General features: G+C 30.1%; 1 protein-coding gene across 2 annotated transcripts; it reads right to left on the bottom strand.

The window, feature by feature from the left end:
• Positions 1-203: 203 nt before the first annotated feature.
• On the bottom strand, positions 204-18,496 carry LOC111037968 (glycine receptor subunit alpha-4-like). Of its 2 annotated transcripts, none has more exons than XM_022320859.1 (9): positions 18,300-18,496; positions 13,785-13,974; positions 12,075-12,307; positions 11,871-11,953; positions 10,997-11,167; positions 10,196-10,351; positions 6,553-6,718; positions 5,585-5,748; positions 204-1,147 (listed from the first exon to the last, which is right to left on the bottom strand). In XM_022320859.1, the coding sequence occupies exons 1-9, from the start codon at positions 18,371-18,373 to the stop codon at positions 915-917; spliced, it is 1,470 nt and encodes a 489-aa protein (XP_022176551.1). In that variant the 5' UTR covers positions 18,374-18,496; the 3' UTR covers positions 204-914. The 2 variants fall into 2 exon arrangements, with proteins under 2 accessions (XP_022176551.1, XP_022176552.1); XM_022320860.1 differs by having other exon boundaries at positions 5,589-5,748; positions 18,300-18,487.
• Positions 18,497-19,961: the final 1,465 nt, after the last annotated feature.

Raw genomic sequence — 19,961 nt, 5'->3', positions numbered from 1 at the left:
TACTGCATAGTGTATTGAAATTATATGTGAAATGAGTGCTATCAAAAACCATGTTTTAAAACTTTGATGCTAACCCCCTTTTAAATGAGTATATTATACTAAAATTAACCACAATGTGAAATAAGTTGTTTAAACTTTTAATTCATAAACAGCATTTTGTATGTACATAATTGCTGTGTATTGTACTTACATTTTTTTTTTTATGCGGTGATAATATTTTTATTTTAAACTTAATTTGATATAGTTTTTCAATTGTTTTTAATTAATATATATATTTTGTTATAATTGTTTTTCTTAATTTAAACCAATTGAATACTCATGCATACTCCAAGCATATGTGGTGATATTTTATACTTTATATTTTTGCTATTATATAATAATTTACTATGAATACTGAATACAAATCTTATACCACCATTATTTTGATACAATATAGCCAATTTATTTTTGAATGTATTTATTTTATTATTTTTTTGATTAGTTTCCTTATTAGATATTTGGTGAGGATGGATTCATAAAAAATGTTATCAAAATAATTTGTGCGTGCAGTCTAAACGTCAACGATGTATGAAAAATTAAAAAAATGTATAAATATATTTATGATATTAAAAGACTTGAACAAGTAAACAGTTACTATTAATATAAGGTAGGTATACATTTTAATATTATTGTTTAGTTCATGGGCGACAATTGAAACTAATCTACAAAAACGAAATTGCTATACTTACATTCAAGCAAAGGTAATAGTATTTAAAAATATTGGTACACAGGTGCGGTATACTTATCTATACCATTTACATTGGTCCTTCATAGAATTCTGAGGATGGCCGTGCCGGGCATACCTAGTCCCACAGAATATCCCCTTGAAATTCAAGTATAACATTGAAGGTGCTAACAACCATTTCCATAGGTCATCAAAGTCTTGTTAAACCCACAACAGGCTCCAATATACTGCGTTGAATAAAATGAACGATGCTGGGAACACAATTCTGCTCTTCTCGTCGATCCAAATCGAAATCTGTTGGGCCGTAGTCGTTAGGCCACCGTGCAATTGACGTGCTGACTCTTCGGATACCTTGAATTTCACCTTGCCCATTGCTTTCATTTCCATCGTGTAGGGCAGTTCTGCGTTTAATTCTGCCGTACCCTTAACATATTTTACTGATTGTTATTAATTATAATAATATTATTATTTTAGGACAATAAGGAAGTATGTAGGTATAGAGGTATGCTGCCATACTAGTATAGACATAAATGTAGGGAGGTTAAGTTATAGACACTTCAGACTTATGAGAGTATAATTAATTAATTAATATTCATATTGATGAATGATGATGGCTTTATTTTGTGACATCTATAAAATTATGTTCCCAGGTATAGTGTTACCCACATTATAAAGGAAGGGAAAATTAGGTACGTGCAATGTTTTTCAATTTTACTTTAAAATGCCCAACTATTGAAGTCAATCCAATCCTTAATCCCTATAAATACCATATAGCGTCTATGAACCAAGAATTGCAAGAATAAAAATTCGATACTTGTCAAGTCTTGAGTCTGATACAAGTTGGTACGGTAAACGGTCTTTTGTTTAAAATGTAAGACGTAAGTACGATCTGGTAAAAATATATTTTTCAAAACGCAAAAACTTCGTACAATTATATAAAATATACATTATACATAGCCCATAGGTAAAGTATTTACTATTTTAAATATAAGAAGTAAGTTGGTATCTACTTACAAATTTAAACATTATTAAATTATTTTATGTTTAAAAGTAAATCAAAAATTTTATAAACAGTAGGTAACAGGTACCTATATAGAAACAAACCAAAAGTTTTTTTAATTTACTGGTTAAGTAACAACCAAACATTAATTGTTGCTATAATATTATATTTTCTTATGCGTACATTAACTTTCGAGGTACCTACAATAATTTAATGTTAGAAACTGAACAAAGCAAAAATTAAAAAAATATTTATAATTTATAATATTATACATACCTATTAGTAGGTATATTACCAAACTAGATACCTATACCAAATAATGATATTTAAGCTTGAATGCTCATGACATTAGGCTTTTTATAGTACTTATACTTATACTTATATTTTATGTATTATGTACCTATATAGCTTTATATGTATTATGTACCTATATAGCTTTATATGTATTATGTACCTATATAGCTTTATATGTATTATGTACCTATATAGGTATATATGTATAATAGTAATTAGTACTATAGTACAAAGTTCACACTTGTGTTCGCACTTCTATATGTCGGTACGCATCGCTGGTATACCGCACGTTTAACTTATTGAACCGATACGTATCGATGCATTCGAATTTCTTCCTCGAAAATCATAAATACATAAAATTCTAATGTTCTTACTTCCTAACTACTTAGGTATAATAACAATTCAAAATTGAAGTATTTTATTTGTTTATCAAAGTGTGATGACAGACAAAAAAATTACTTATAAATACAAATAAACACGCATGAAGCGTGCTATGATGAACATAGCGTAAGACTAATAATTATGTCGCTCTGATTAGAATCTAAAAGACGAGATTTATACAATATTTACCCATCTTTATAACATTAGTCATACATCATAATATATTAGTCATCAGAGTCAATAGCCATCACACATCAGGCGTCGAGATAAAAATATCTTTAACATACATGTAGCATGTAGCCATGTAGGCACTATAGGCTAGTAGATAGGTATAGGTACTCTTTAGTTTTTAATGGAGTAACTGATGATATATATTATTATATTATACCTATTTTCTATTTATATAACACAATGTGTACCTACTAGATTTATGCCCTAACTACTACCTGTAGAAGAGCTATAGTAGCACCTACGTATTTAATACATAAACCTGTAGGTTACACATTTTCTTTTGGAGAGTTTTATCGATCCTATCAAAGACACGAAACCGGAAACGTAGTACATATTTACTATGTAGTGTACTTCTACAGTTCTATATAATATGTAACAGTTAAAAAAATAGTAAAACTCTTGTTTAATCAGATATCATCTCGATTCTCGACATACGTTGTAAATGAGCACAAGATAATTTAAGGGATCAACATTTGAAACAATGGAAAAAAAACAAAAAAACAATTGAGCACCCTCATACCTAAATAATCATCAAATACGGACTTTTGCTTTTAGTTGTGAATTAAAAACTTAATGAGTAATTTATATAATATTACGCATACTTACTAAGTACTAGTATACTATCGAAGTAAGAACTATTATTTTTAAAATGGTGGTTTTTAAGAAATCGTAATGTTTTTTCATTATAAGTATTTATAAACAATCGACTCGAATCATTTTCTGTTATGTTATATTGTTGTTCTCATTTTGTGAATAAGCCATAAGGTATTACATACACATAGGTAAATCGTTAATTATAATATATTACTGATTACATTTTCAATGCTAATACATTTATGTAATTATGTCACAATACTAAAAATCATAGGACCTTGCCAAAAAAGATAGTTAGGCTTAGGAAGAAATAAGTTCTGTTTAAACTAGCACAGATGTAAGAACTGCTAAAAATAATGCTAGTAAGTAGATAAAGCTCTGCTGTACATTAGATTTTAAATGTCTAGTGTCTACAGTCACTGTAATGGATATATTAAATCTGAATTCAATGATATAATATCATTTTATAATCGAAAAACTAGTCTGAGCAAACAGATTCTTAATTTACATACGTAATTTCGTCCACATTTGAACTTGAAATAACTAAAAAAAATTATGTTTATATATTTTTTAGATTTTTTGGTTTTAGAATAAATTATTACTTACATGGAACCAGATATAAAAAGATATAAAAATTGAATATTTTACACAACTTTAACTACAAAATAATTTGTTATTTTTCAATGTGATAAATGTTATCAAAATGTAAACTTTCAACGCTTAGGAAAAAATCGTGCTGTTTTATTTTTGTGAAATTTCAAATAGTTACATAATATATTATCATTTAATATATAAATTAAAAAACCATATATTCCAGTTGTTCATTGTTGAGATTTTTACTATTTAAAACTTAATAAGAGTGTCCTGTAGGTCACATGCACGGATCCAAAGCAAAGATCTGGGGGGGAGGGGGGGCAACAATTTTTGTACAACACAAATACAATTATAATAAATTATTATCCTTTATTCTCAATTTAACAATTTTGTTATAAGTAGGCATCAATGTGATAAATAAAATAATATTTTTATATTAAATAACAAAGTCTAAACGCCTTTTTACATTGTCACTTTTTCCAAATCTGTCAATTATTTGGTCAATGCTTATTTCAACTTCCCTATGATTATTTAGTAAACATAACGAAGTTAGGCGATCCTTTTGAATTCTAGAGCGTAGCCAGGTTTTTACCCGTCTCAGGGTAGAGAAACTTGTGATTTTAAATATAGTAATATCAGGATCTGTAGAATTATAAAAAAATATTTATATGTCTTATGTCTGGGGGGGCTGGGCCCCTAGCCCCCCTGGATCCGTCCCTGTGTAGGGATACAAACTTCTGTTTTTCAAATGACCCCCCCCCCCTTTATTGAATATTATTAAGTGCCAATTTTTTTTTGAAATTTTGATGTGCCTAATTCGAACTAGTAGACACTAGGGACAATTAGTCCTAAAAGATGGTTTTACAAAAATGTAAAATGGATATAAATATGTAATACTGGATCTAATATTTATTAAACTTTATTAAACTATTTTACAAATTATAAATGCTGATAGATTAATATCGTTTGCTAACATTTTCAAACTGATGTAGCCCCCAATCTTCCAAATTCTTTATCGTGGACGGCAGGATATATTATCCTTAGAACACAAAGTTAAATAACTCAAAAACTACTCGTTCAAATTTTGATTTTGATACGTTAAAATGATCAGGAAAAATATCCACTAAATCATTTATATTGGGAAAGTGTAGGGGGTTCTTATTTGAAAAAAAACAGAAATATATAATATCCACAGGAGACTTCATAACTCTTAAGTAGTAAAAAAATCTTTGAAATTTGAAAATATGGTCTTTATAAGTAGGTAGATAAGTATGTTTAAAAAATCCAAAAAACAGATCTTAAACAACCGAATAAATGAAGAAAAAAAATAGGGTGAGTTTGAGCATGCTTGGTGAATTATCCCTGTACATATCAATATATCACACATGACACATCCATACCTATAGAGCTATGAGTATAGCTTTAATGCTCTACCTATAGATACTTAATCCATCATATACAGTACAGCTGTTGAATGGAAAAAAGAAACGGCTCCACGCATGCATATTTAAAAAAAAACTTGTGTCACAATAAATCTGGAAATATTTTGGCACAACACTATAATTGTAGGTACACAAACGTAGCCACATAGTGACGGCGACAGTCGACACTCGACAACAATAAAGAACAACTCGGCCCGAACCACTTATTATTATTGTTCTGTGCTATTATACCGACTATACCCATAGGGAATAATATGCATGGAAGAAAATGTCTTCGTTCTATAAGTATATTATATTATACTCTGATAGATATTTATACTATACCTACATTGTTCTGTAGCCTTATTCCGTCTATAAATAAACTGCCGGCTGCGATGGGTTGTCGCGGTCGGTCGCTATTGACTATCCCCTTAGACATTTTGCTGGCTTTGATCGATGACTTAAACATTTGTTTGTTGGATTTGCTTTTCAACGCGACGGGATGGCATCTGAAAAAATAACGATTTCACATGTACACGTGTTCTCATAGCCAATACATTACATTTTACACAAATAATAACTAATAATAATATCCGGGGCAGTAGGGTATCTGCCATGCACACCCTACATCAATAAATTATAAAACAAGGAACTCACTGGAGATTCGATATAGGTAGGACGTAACTGGTACTAAGATTCCTATACAGATGTGCGCAAAAAGAATTTTGGTTACCTAGTTATAGCCAGTATATTTAGCCGGCAGCTATGGTAGAGCCGGCGTAAGGCATGAGTAGGTAGTGATGTATTCACACAGGGTGGCATTATAGCAGGGGTTGCAATACGGCTAAAATGACAACCATGCAAGACCAACAACAGTGAATAAGGGATTTCAATCTCCATGCTTAAAACTTAAAGTTATTTAGGAACATAAATAATACGGAATAGTTCAAGATAATGTAATTTCCTAAAATACTCATGCAGAGGGCATTTTCAATTAGTAGAGCTAAGTCACGACACCAAACACCTTAAAAATGGCCATTTTCAAAAAATAATAAAAAAATAATAACGTTATATCACTTATATGCATGATAAAGTATAGCTTTGTTCCTAAAAGTATTCTCTTAACCCCCACCCCCTTCCATGATCCAGCCTGGATTATACTACTGCTCTGAACCACTGGTACTGAACTTCTAATATTATAAATTTATAAGCATCTAAACCTTGAACTCCCTCAAAAACATTCACGTATCCTGCAGTAACCTGTGAAAAAGTCGGTGTTCACACAAATATATTATATTATGTCATACACTCACCCGTATCGCCATATCGTGTTGACAAAGGCAAATTCGGCCAACGAGAGAAATATGAACGCGGTGCAAACGATAAACCACAGGTCATTGGATCTAATATAGGACACATTAGGTAGCTTAGAACCTGTGTCGACACCCAGCTGGAAGTATGTAAGCATTGTGCTGGTACCTGCAATATTAACCTTAGTGTCTTGGTTACATAATTTAATAACAATTATTATATGCATAGGTTACACTATACATTATGATTATGGTTGGGAGCACATGAGTTGCACCCCGTTAAAGGTATACTGCAGGAATTGCGTCCCAAAAAGTCCAGGTTAAATACTAATCAGGGGTTCTTACACAACAAACAAAAATAAATAAATAAATAAATTATAAATATAACCACAAGTCAATCAAAATCAGTACATTCCATAATATAATAAAATAAATAAATAACAATTTTAATAATATAATGATATTAATCTAAATGTCAGTCAAAAATTGGGTTTATACTTATTAGATAAGCTTTTTACAAAACCTTTTAGATTTTCAACAAATAAAATGTTGTTTCCTATATTGATGTATAGAAATTAGAGAGCTAAAGCCAAGGTCTTGCATCTTCCGCCACCTTTATTGTCCTAGTTGAAACCAGCATCCTTTTATCAATGTTTCTGGCCAAATTTTCTGAATTGCCTTGTGAATAGAAACTACTAAGTCAACATAAATTAAATCAATCTTAAAATGTTGGCACACTTTTGAACATTCTGAATCAATAGCTTTAAATGCTTCAGAGTAAGCAATTATTTATTTATCTTTTAACAAAAAATATACTAAAGGCACGTAATAATTGTTAAAAAGGCCGTAAACTGTAAATAATTAGCAAACAATTTTTGTACAATATTCAAACAAGTCATCAACTATAGTTTAATTTTACTTAAAAGTTCGATATTGTATTTACATTTAAACATTACTATATCATTAATAGATCATTTAAAAACAAAAAAAGTTCATTTTCGTTTGTAACATGGTCAATATCATTTATAATGCTGAATGGAAAACGAAAAACGAAAAATTCGTTGACAATTTTGGTAGGTATAGTACTATAGTTGTTGACTTCGAGCTCGATATACATTTTTTATACAGCGAACATCTGTAATTGTTAATGTATTTTTAACACTAACATCAATACATTATTTTTAATGTTGATGCATTAGTTTAGCTTGTCTTTCATATAACTCTTGTGTACCTTTTCATTTCAGAGAATTACTTACAATTTGTCGATTTATTATTGCTTCAGCTAGTGCATCGTGGTTGCGGTCAGTCACGTTAAGTAAAATATCATTAATTTTCGTCAATTTTGAAATATGCCGTACGTTTTAACGGACTTACGGTACATTCCCAACGTTGAATATTATTAGACGAACATTTATTTAAACAGAACTAATAACTGTCAGTTAATTTCAAATCCTTTTATTTGTCACTTCCATTTTAAACATGTAAAAACAAGGCAGTTGTCACAGATCACGTACTACGTAGGTATACGAAAAAGTAAAAACTGAGTAATAACGAAGACTTGAACTGCAGTAAGAGATATAGGTATTAAACTCAACAATTATTAACAGTAGATACTATGCCTAATCAAGTATTTTATATCAGCTTAGTAAATCCACAACATTGTGAACTAAATGATGTATATACGTGAATACAAAGCTTTACCGATTTAGTATAGGTAAAATAGAGGGAGTGTTTCATTATTCATGATGACGATAAACGAATTTGCTTAGTTATTATTGCTTCAATCATTAATCAGGAATCGGTGACAAAATTCAATCCATTATACTAATACTACTACCTACCAATATAGCGTGGGACGCATTATTCGTGTATACCTTTTTACGGGATGCAACTATATGGTTATACCCAAAAGTAAAACGTTAAAACAGTAAGCGGAGTACACAGCAATTTTATAATTGGATGTGACTATGTGAGGGTTATAAAAAAAATATTTTGCAATGCTATCAGTAATCGTTTTTTTTTTTACTTTTATCCATTAAAATATTCGTTATTTTATTTTATTACAAATATATTAATATTGATTGTTATAGGTATGAACAAAATATGTCAAATTACAATCTGAACTTCAAATGGTACACAAGTATCTAAGTAGCAACGGTCAAAAAAATAATAAGTGTTAAATGTTCATAAGTCTATATAGTATTAATTTATCGGTGATCGGCCCGGTTCACTGTAATTTTTATAATAATATTAAAACACCCACTACAATGGAATTAGGTATCTACAATAAAATGTGTTGTTTTTTTTTTTGTTAACAGAATATAATTTCAGATATCATAGTTCAATAAATGTATGTATAAAAAAAAACATAGCTTAAAATGCTTAAATAATATAAACCTACCAGGTACCTATACAACCCACATGGTGCATAACTTTACTGCCACGTTGGCGGTATACATATTAGATATTGTAGGTATTGCTTATTGACACTGACAGCTGTTTTTGTATAACACAGCAGTGTATGTGAATACGTAGAAATTCGTTTTTGTCTTTGGTTACATTTTCACAACACAATTTTAAATTTTTATTTAGATTAAAATATTATTAACCATTTTAAGCCGGTATAGTCGAATTGCACTTATTACCTAAAAAGAAATGGTCTAATTTCACTCGGGTAAAATGTAGGTAGAGGTCGAACTTTGCTCGTTCAAAAAAAGGAGTTAAAATTCTAAGAATCTTGTACAGATTATTTTGTGTCAACTATCCCAGAAAACCAGAATTGGTAACCATTCAGTTGATAGTTATATTTCTAACAATGGACTTTTATATATTTGTATTTATTGATTTTTAAGCACAATTACAAATATAGATACTTGTGTTTTAATGCAGAATACTCACACGAGACTTTCAACTACACGGTATCAGAAAAAAATTAATGATATTAAAAAATATATTAACATATATGCTCAAAATCGTAGTACCATTTACCAGATAAGAGTTTTTGAATGCAGTTTGTTATTATTACAAAAAATTATAAAAATTTAAAAAAAATGTATAATATTTGACGATTTAAAAAAAGAATAAGAAACTATAAGTAGGTACCTATATATTATTACAACAAAAAATGATCAAAATTAGTTTTAAAAAAAAGTTTATAATATTTGATGATTCAATACGTAAATGTTTATAATATTATAATAACATAATGGACAACGGTAGGTACATATAAAACAATTTAACCATTCCAATGATTAAAATCACTGTCAGACCTATAAGTGGGAAAGGAAATGATTGTTTTTTAAACGTTTAACCACTTCAAATTCATGATATTTTTGTTGGAATACCATTTTTGAGCCCAAGTGCAGTTCATCCACTACCTGATTTTTACCCGAGTGCAGTTCGATCATTATCTTTTTTAAGCCCAAGTACAGTTCGACTAAAATAAGTGCAATTCGACCATACCCTTTTAAGCATTATAATTTCCATTACTAATAAAGTGAAAAAAACCTATCATGAACACCCCTTCACCGTGTACGCCACTGAAAACACGTCTTTCGACCTTTGTAAGTTTGTGCTTTGTGCATTAACACGCGGCCACCGCTCAAATTAAATTCATGGGACTCATTTTTTTTTTGAAAAAACTTACCGATTGCGACACGCGCAGGCGTCGCATCGGGTGCCATCCAAAACGACACCCACGAAACCGTCACCAACAATATGCCAGGCACATAATAGTCCATGATATAGAACCCATACTCCCTGGCTAGTAGGAACGTTAACGTCAACGATGTGTAACGGTAAGCTGTAATGCGAGACAAATATGCTTTGTTAAGTGGTTAACTTAGGTATTTAACATAACTATAAAGTTACAACATAATACAAACATAAATACATTATATACATACGTCGTACAGCTATACAGGCATATATGAACTACGAGACATTACATTTTTTAGGTACATACAATATATTATACCATGTTCGTGTACAATATACTACATTACAGAAGTGCAAATTAACAGTCTATAACAGTTTTAAAATGGTGGCCTTCTAGGTACACTTGACCAGTTTTGTAATTCCTAATCCATATTAATCCGGGCCCTAATGAATAATGGTTACCTATAAATGATCATGCACGGGTACCCATAGGTAATAGGTATTGCTTGTAATAGGTTGAATTTTAGTATTAAGTTTTGTATGGGGCTCGCAAAAATATTTAGTAAAAAGGTCCACAATTGCTGGATGTGGGGGCCTAGGTAGGTATAACAATTTAATTTTTTTTACAACTATCAGGTTAATTTTATTTTTCTATAAATTAATAGGTAGTTACTGAGTTTAAACCGGCAACCGGTGTCTAACAGTACCTATACGGCTATACATAATGGCATTATGAATGTACCTATCTAATGCAAATGTATTATATATACATAGACATAAAAGTACTTACTAGAAGTCGGGTCCAGAGAAATTGGTTCGACGTAGTGTTCAGAGCTGTGCGGTATTATTTTCAGCAATTTGTATTCCGTCAAATAAGGCACCCACGAGTTATCATTCAGGGCTGCTGTGACCGGCGATTCGTCTTCCCATTCAAGCACCAATTGTGTGGTATCATACCTCCCTGCAACCAAGTTTGTCACAGAACACAGTCGGGTTTCATTCTTCATATTATTATAGGACATAGGTACATAATATTATTTGGGCGATAAGCTCATATGTCATGTATGATGTATAATAAGGCTGAGCATTAATAACGAGTATACAGGCCTAAAGTTAACTCAACTTATTGATATATAGGTAATATATTATTTGAGTTTTATTAACTTAACTTATTGACCACTGCGTCAACATACAAGTAACGGCATAACGCAATATTTTTTACTGCTAAAAGAATATTTTTATGACTGTCGTTCCTGACAAATCCTGATTCCTAATATTAACTATACTATTAGGTAGCCCTCAAATGTTATCAACAATTATTCATTTTAGATATCTCTAACCTACATTTATGGCTCAATTATGCAAAACTAAATTTAATTTTAGGACTTGTATGAATTTTGTTATATTTGGATATTGTACATTCTAAATTTAAAATATACTAAACCAAATGCAAGAAAATAAATATTTTCAAAATGATATAAGATATAGGTACCGTTCTTAGAGTGAAACACTTTGTCACTTTGAATTATATTTTATTATACATTAGTCGAGAATAAGCCACGAGGAGGGTTCTAACACCTCTGCATTTAATAATAATATTATGTATGTACGATATACTCATATTATTATAATATAACAGGCTACACGTGGCGTTTTGCCCTTACAGGTTTCCATGATCAAGTGACATTGTTGGCGGTCGAACGGGAATCTGCCTAGCTTCACCCAACAGAATACGGATGTCTTCAACCTATAACACAGCACAGGTAAGCCAAGGATACCGAATGCACGTGGTTAACAATTATAAACGTAAATACGTAATAATATAATTTGTTAGTGACAATATATTATCAAGAATCCAGCTGCCACACCTGATCGATAACATCACGGTCCCGTCCGGTAATACAGTGACCATCAGGTCTTCGGTCATGTCGTCCACCGTCAGTGAATGTTTCTCGTTGGTGATGTACACATTTGGTATCCATATTCGCTCCAATACTCCCTTTTGGCACACCACTTCAGAGGAGTCCATCGGTGCTAAATTGTCAAATGCCAGTCGGACGTCTTTCCACCGGAATTGTAACAGTATTCGCACTGTGAAGTCCTATGAATCCAATTTAAAGTATATATACCTAAGTTTATCCATTATTATATTCGTATTTTTAATGTTGTAAGTAATTAATTTTCTCTTATGTCTTTTGTGGTATAAATTACAAAACCAAAAATACAAAATAAAACTATTCCCCACATACTAGTAGGTTCTGAAATGAATAAGAACCTATGTTATATTACATAATATAAATTATTATAATAAACTAGCTGATACCGTGCACTTCGTTGTCCGTTTAAAATGCCAACTCTATATGAGACTCGCTTGTGATAATGCGAGCAGTATATTATCAAGTAGGCAATCCATCTACTTGATGCATACTCTATATTATAAATAATATTATGTTTTATTTATTTATTTATTTTGACTGCGGAAAAGCCGATGCGAGATTAGTAGACAATGTGCGAAAATTCAATTTGATACATGATATACCTCTTATATACAATATACATCTTATACCTGATCTGCCCGATTAACCACGACTGGCAACCAATAAACAAAAAAGAAATACCAATTTCTACTAAATATATTGATATTTCTCATATAACCATCAATAGCAATCATTTAAAAACAAAAATTTCCTTCAAGAATTTCAAAACCCCTGTTTTATCAAGGGTAGGGCTTAAAAAATACTGTACGACATATTCTCATACCTACTAAACATACAAAAAAAAAAATATCATTAAAATCGGTTGAGCCGTTTCGAAAGAGTGAAACCACAAACACCGTGACACGAGATTTGTATACACTATAAGATAATACAATAAAACTTAAATACTACATAATAGGAAGGGGGACTTTAGTCTATATCATAATATATTAGTATATAAAACATTATATAGTCACCACATCAGTGCCGGATTTAACCATTGTGCCACTTTAAGCACTAAATAATTTGCCGCCTTTTAATACGGGTGCGGCATATAAGTCGGTTCCCGCTGTTTTGTTATCGCAAAACTGCTTATTATTGTTATTAATTTATAATTAATTAATTATATTATAAATCTATATAAAATATACATATTTAATTTGCTGTGTTAATTGGGGAACCGACTTATGCCGCACCCTGTATAAATATTTTTCTAGTCTAAAAAATGTTATTAAAGCATACAATTATAGTTTTTTATTTTTTACTTAAAATTTGAATGATGAACAATAAAAACATACAACTCTACGATTATGAAATTGGAAAACATAAAATATAAATATTACCCCAATCCCATTGGCCTAGAAACATTTTATAATTAGTTTCATTTTATTTTAGTTCTAGTTCCATATAGTAAAAATGTATATATACTATAAACTATAAAGTATATAAATATATATATATATGTACAGACTATAGGGTAGGCTATACAACTATAGACTATGGGTTCATTCCGACATACTTACAAATATGCGTCAATAATTTGATATAATGTTATAAGAAGTTTTAATTGTCAAAATATTATATTATAACGTAGTAACGTACCAGGTTTCGCGGGTACACGGAAGTCAAATGGTAGACATGAATCCTAGTGGACACGACGATTGGATTGTGTGCGACGAGTTTTCCGGGAGCCACTGTCTTGTCGTACCGACAAGGATCAGTCAACCATCGTAGTATTTTCTCCGACGACGGCACTTCATCGTTGTACTCGGCCCCGCAAGTTTTGTTTGGCCTAAACAGGAAACCTTTGTTATTTAATTTATGAAACGAGTTTACTTTGAACAAAATAGTTGAGCAATGAACTTTGTGACTCTACAAATTTGTTACTATAGAACCATGGAGTGATGAGAATAATACCCTTACACCTATTCCTAGACATCCTCCGACACAAAGATAAATAACTCAAAAGTTACTCATACGAATTTTGATTCTGATACGTCAAATTTTCAAAACAATTATCCACTGAATAATTTACAATTTAAAAGGGTTCTCATTTGCAAGACCTAAGTTTGCATCTTCAAGGGAAAACAGTACAAAAAATCTCAAGCATTTTAAAATATAGTCTATTTAAAAATTCCAAAACCAACTTTGAATTAACTGCATTATTGAAGAAAGAATAGGCCAAGGGAGTGGGCATGTTTGGTGAATCACTCGGTATATATAAATATATAATATATACAATGGTATACATTTATTTGACAATATTTTACAGTATTCATCGATCTACTTCATGAAACATATCCGCATCATAAAGTCAATATCTAATACAATTTTTAGACGATTAGTCAATCATTTTTTTTAAATTAACATTATTAAATACATTTTACATTAAATATGTTTTTAGCATTTTGAAAGCAATTTTATGATGTGGATTTCCATATTGTGTAAAATATCTATATACATTCGTATTAATACAGGTGCTTACTGCTTAGGTAAGTAATGATTTCTAATAAATTTAATTATTTTTACATATTTTATAAAATTTAACGATAATTATTTTGAAAAGTTTTCGCGGAGTTAGGTACCTAAATACTAACTATTCGCTTGTAATCTAAACAGATATTTGCTGTCAGCTGTACCTCAACACCTGCTAAGATACAATTATATACTTATATGAATTATTTATGCACTTTGTAAAAAAAAATTAAAAATAGAAAAAGCTATTTATCCTAATTCCTAGACTATTTTTACAAAAATATTTAGTGTTTATTTTAGTTTATATTATGCCTAAAAAACACATTTCTTCGAGTATCCCGACTCCCGAGAGTGTCCCGTTTTTAATTTTTATCTTTTTCATAGCTAACATGCTTCCGCAGTCTTATCGACAAATTATATTGAACAACCGAAGTACACAGCAGTGTCACAGCTATAATAGGTACCTATTTAAGATAAACTAGAAACTTTTAAGATACATGAACATTTATGATGATGAATATGTTAATATTCAAAGTATAATACTTTTTATACGTAATTTTTACTGCTAATTACTATAACTGTGCGGCAACGGTGGAGAAAGAGAAACTACATTTTTTTTTAACTTTGGTAATAATTAAGCACGATTACAACTTACTCATTTTCAGTAAATAAGTACTAGTGAACTGTTTACGCCAATATTAAAAAAATTATGGCGCTTACTACTCACTCAATAATTAAAAATGGCGTCTACCTCAAATTTTGTAGTTTACACGTAATTTTAAAATTGTTTTCATTGCTGTCGTTTACAGCACAAAGTTTGATCATTGGCAACATGTTATAAAATAATAGGATCACTAAATGAAAATAATGTATGAATTCGGTAGAACGTCGTCCACAACAATATATACTATGTAGTATCACTTGCTACTAAAGTGTCGCTTATAGCAAATAGCCTTTTAACTGACGATAATATATATATATATATACTAATGTTTATTTTTAAACATTTATTAGAATTGACACAATTTGTAACATTTTTACAATAAACACATGCGAGTAAGATAATTTGGCTATGAATGCTAAAGAGTAAAGGGTAGTAGCTACCCAACAGTAACACTCGACGATCGGGAAACTACCATTATTTCCATTAAAGTAATTTATTTTACCATTAGCCATTCGTAATAAAGTAGATCGAATTAATTTTTGAGAAAAAATTGTATTGAAAAATGTCATTGTTTCTATCACCCAAAAATAATGTTTTTGAATCACAACCAAAAAACTAAAAACCATTCTTCGATTAAATATCAAATTTCGTCCAGATTTGAATTTAAAGTTTCTACAAAAAATAAGCGCTGTTAATATATTTTAAAATATTTTGGATACAGTATGAATTAAACTTATGAGAATACTTCTTTTACATTTGTAATCCTGTATTCCTGTTATAAAAATTGAACATTTTACATATTTCAACTACAAACTATTTTGAAAATGATTTTTAAATTTTGTCAAATTTCAACTTAAAAAAAAAATCGTGCCTATGTATCCTTAATACTTTTTATTTCTACTACAACAATTTATGAGGAACGTCTTACTAAAAGTTAAAGCTTTTTGTTCCAGCAAAAAATATTTAGATATCTACCAGTATGAATAGAAAAAAAAATGAAAATTTTATTAATACGTATCTTAAAAAAAGTCAAATGACTGTTTGAAACTGTTATCATATATAGAAAATGATAAAATGAACATTTAATGAAAATTTCAAGTATTGAGGTTATTTGTTTTTTAATTATCCAAGATAAGGAATCTGTAAATATTGGAAGCATTTGAATTTTAAATGCTCATAAAAAAATAATGTGACATGACAGTGTGCATTTTTCAGGAAGAAAAACTATGTAGAAATTTCACTGCCATTTTATATTAAATTTTCAAAACTAAATTTTGTCGAATACTAGTTTTGGGTAATTGAATTCCTTCGCAATTATTTTTCTTCCTTTTTTGATGCTTTTGATAACTACTTAGATTTTTTTACGTTCAAATCCCCATCATTCGTACTAACTAACCAACTATAGATTCACTTTACTACCAGAAAAGAAGCTAAAGTAGAAAATGTAAGCATTTTTATTGTTCTAAAAGGTAGTTATGAGTTTATGACAGACACAAAAAAAAATACACAACATTGTAAAATCAAATCCATTGCTCCAATCAGAATCCAAAATGGATCGATTACGCCATAAAATAACTTTCACTTTTACTTTTAATTTGTATAATTGAGAAACAATAAATTTGACAAAAAATGTCACTAATGCCCTATAGTTCGAGCTTACACTCATTTTCATCCCATTCTCATACTTCATTTCGTATATTCATCAGTCATAGGCCTAAGGCTTATAGTCATTTGTCATTGACAACAAATAATAAAAATACATAAATGTTTTTTTCGTTCACAGATTATGCAAAATGTAATAATAGAAAAGCAAAATTTACCGAAAACATGCCTATTCATTTGATTTGCTTCAATACCTACATAAACAGAACGTCGTTAACAATACCCAGTCCGGCTGCATTTCTGTTTGATTAAACAAAAGAAAACGGTGGCCAAAATATAAACATTGTTATTCGTCATACATACTAATAATACAATAATACCATAATAACTAACGAATATATTCATCACCGTGTTCCCATGTCCCATACTCCCATCGGCTGTAGCTGTGACCTATAAATATTACTACACTTACACACATGTAGGTATAATGATGTGTCTTATGTGTCTATTATAGGTACCTACTTCAGCTCTTAAAATATTAAATATTAAAATTTAAAACGTACCAAAGCCGGATCCTAGAAGGCTAGGAAGGGGCAATAATATGTAAGTGGTCAATTTCTAGTGAGAAATTTCCCTTTTGATGTGGGATGTGGGGCGCAGATCATGAAATATGACGTTCATTCTAAAATTATTGATGTGTTTAAAGTCTAAATTAAATCAAAATTTATCAAACCGTGACAATACAATGGTTAAATATTTAAATGTGTACACTAATACCAAGGCAGGCAGGTTATTCATGGTAGGAAGGTGTCTGTTGATTTATATTTTATATCCTCAATGTAATAATAATAATAATCGCTACGAATATAAGTAGACATTTTTTTTTTGCACACGCAAACAAAATACCTACCCATATAATATTAATTCATAGGTAGGTAAAAGTTCGGACCACGGTAGTACCTATATTAAATAGGAACCTATCCAAGTATCCAACGGACAATATATTATAGACCTACCTAGACACGCGATGACGTGTAGACGTGTATTAGGTACTTATGATTATTATAAATATACTAACTCACGACGATGGTGCGCATTTTCAACCACGGCTGATCAATTGTCGACCATCAATGGGTAAGTACTAAGTAGGTACTCTAAGTAATTTATCAAAAACAAAAAAAAAATGTCACTAAAATTCATCATCTATACTGCAGGTCGGACACTGAAATTTGCAATAGTGCATGACTGTAGAGATTAGTGCGCTAATGTAATATGCGTATTTCCTATATATATAATACTATTATATTTTGTTAACGCATTACGTAACGTGGCCGAATTAAAAAAAAAACAGCGAAAAAATACGTCAAAACTCTTACTTGGCAGACGGTAACGGTAGCACTACGGTAAACAATAAAACACAAACAAAATTGTACAACTTTATGTACAACATGTTCAACGCGAATGCAAACACGCCGTAGTATGCGCGTCGTTATATGGTGTGCATATGCCTAATTTTCATTTTGAATTCGGTTTATTTTTTTTAGTATTATTATTATTACTATTTTATGGCCGCCGTTAATATATTAGATACCTATAGTGTCAGGTGTTAGGACCAGTTCACGAGTCGAGCTGACGAGAGGGGAAAAAACAAAATATCACTCGTTGAACTTGGTTGTAGTAATGTAATAGCTACACGAAGTACCTACATACATAATAATAATTAATAATTATACTAGTAGCAGCTACCTAAGAGTGTGGCGTGTCGTACGTATGCCTAATTATATTTATTTTTATTACTGACTTTTTGGTTTTAATCACAAATTCATGAAGAATTAATACAAGTACTCATTAAGTGGTTACCTACCCAACGGGTAATATAATTTTAAAGTAATTTTAAAATAGTACCTACACCTAGCCATACTACACAACATATACATTTATTTATTTTTTTATTATTAATTAACCAGCAGCAACATAGGCCATTGGGTGAGTCATTATAAATTATTATAATATACATCTAAAACTCAATCGTAGATAAATAGATTTCGAATTGAACTTGTACAACTACAGTGGCGTATTTGGGAGGGGACAACAAGCGGGATATATCATAATCAGTCTTTATCGTTTATTTACTGTCATAGAATAAAGATATATGTTAACAGTTAGAACTACGGACTAAGATACAGGGAACTTATTCTTGGGGTTGAAAAACATATTTTGCTTTAGTCATTTATCCATGGTAAGAACTGTTCAAAGGTTTGGCACCATTTGGTATTTGTCACAACTTTTGAGTTATTATTTGTTTGGCTAATTAAAATGTTGTGGACATTAGTGCCAACTAAAAATTATATCTACATGGCTAAATTTGTATTACCTACTTGATGGATATTTTTTTTGTAGCAAATATTTATTTTTCTGTTAAATAACTTTTCGTTCATTTTAATTGCATTTACTATTCATCCAAATTATATTGTGATGCATTATTTTCTCATTTTACAGTCCTCTGTAAATTTGTATTGATACTCATTGATTCACTTTATCAAACTGAAACTTAACAATAAGAACATAAACTGTGTTTGTATTTAGAATATAATAAAAAATAAATAACCATAATTGACATAAATTATGAGGGTGTCAATTTAAAAACTGGGGGCACACCCAAACCCAACTTTTCACATTTTTTGAAAATTTAACATGTTTATATTGTTTCAGTTTTAGCAAAAATGGAATACATATTAAATATTAGTATTGAGGAGGTATTCCTTATACCAAAATCAAGTTAAAATATTTTGTACTCTCAATGTTCATAAAAAAAATTGTCATTTATTGTTGTGCTCACCAACAAAACATGTGTTAAAGATTATTTGAAGTGTAATAACTAACAAGTAATAGGTCCCTTTTTTGCCTGCATAGAAGAGTACATAAAAATAAATCATAGAACTTATACTATGTATAATTGCTGTTTTTAATTATTCATTTCTTTTATCTCTAAATTATATGAACATACAAAAAATTGTCAAGGTTGAACAAGGTAATAA

The sequence above is a fragment of the Myzus persicae genome, unplaced genomic scaffold (assembly GCF_001856785.1).
Source record: "Myzus persicae strain clone G006 unplaced genomic scaffold, MPER_G0061.0, whole genome shotgun sequence".
In the NCBI taxonomy this organism is placed as follows: Eukaryota; Metazoa; Arthropoda; class Insecta; order Hemiptera; family Aphididae; genus Myzus; species Myzus persicae.
Note: the sequence above shows the minus strand (reverse complement) of the source record. Positions and strands in the feature narration are given on the sequence as shown.

Bases quoted from the DNA above. Each gene is read 5' to 3' on its own strand.
- LOC111037968 (XM_022320859.1), bottom strand. From the start codon at position 18,373: ATGTTGTACATAAAGTTGTACAATTTTGTTTGTGTTTTATTGTTTACC. The intron at 13,975-18,299 runs GTAAGAGTTTTG...TTTCCTGTTTAG, and splicing joins CTACCGTTACCGTCTGCCAA to GCCAAACAAAACTTGCGGGG. The intron at 12,308-13,784 runs GTACGTTACTAC...TTGGATTCATAG, and splicing joins CCGTGTACCCGCGAAACCTG to GACTTCACAGTGCGAATACT.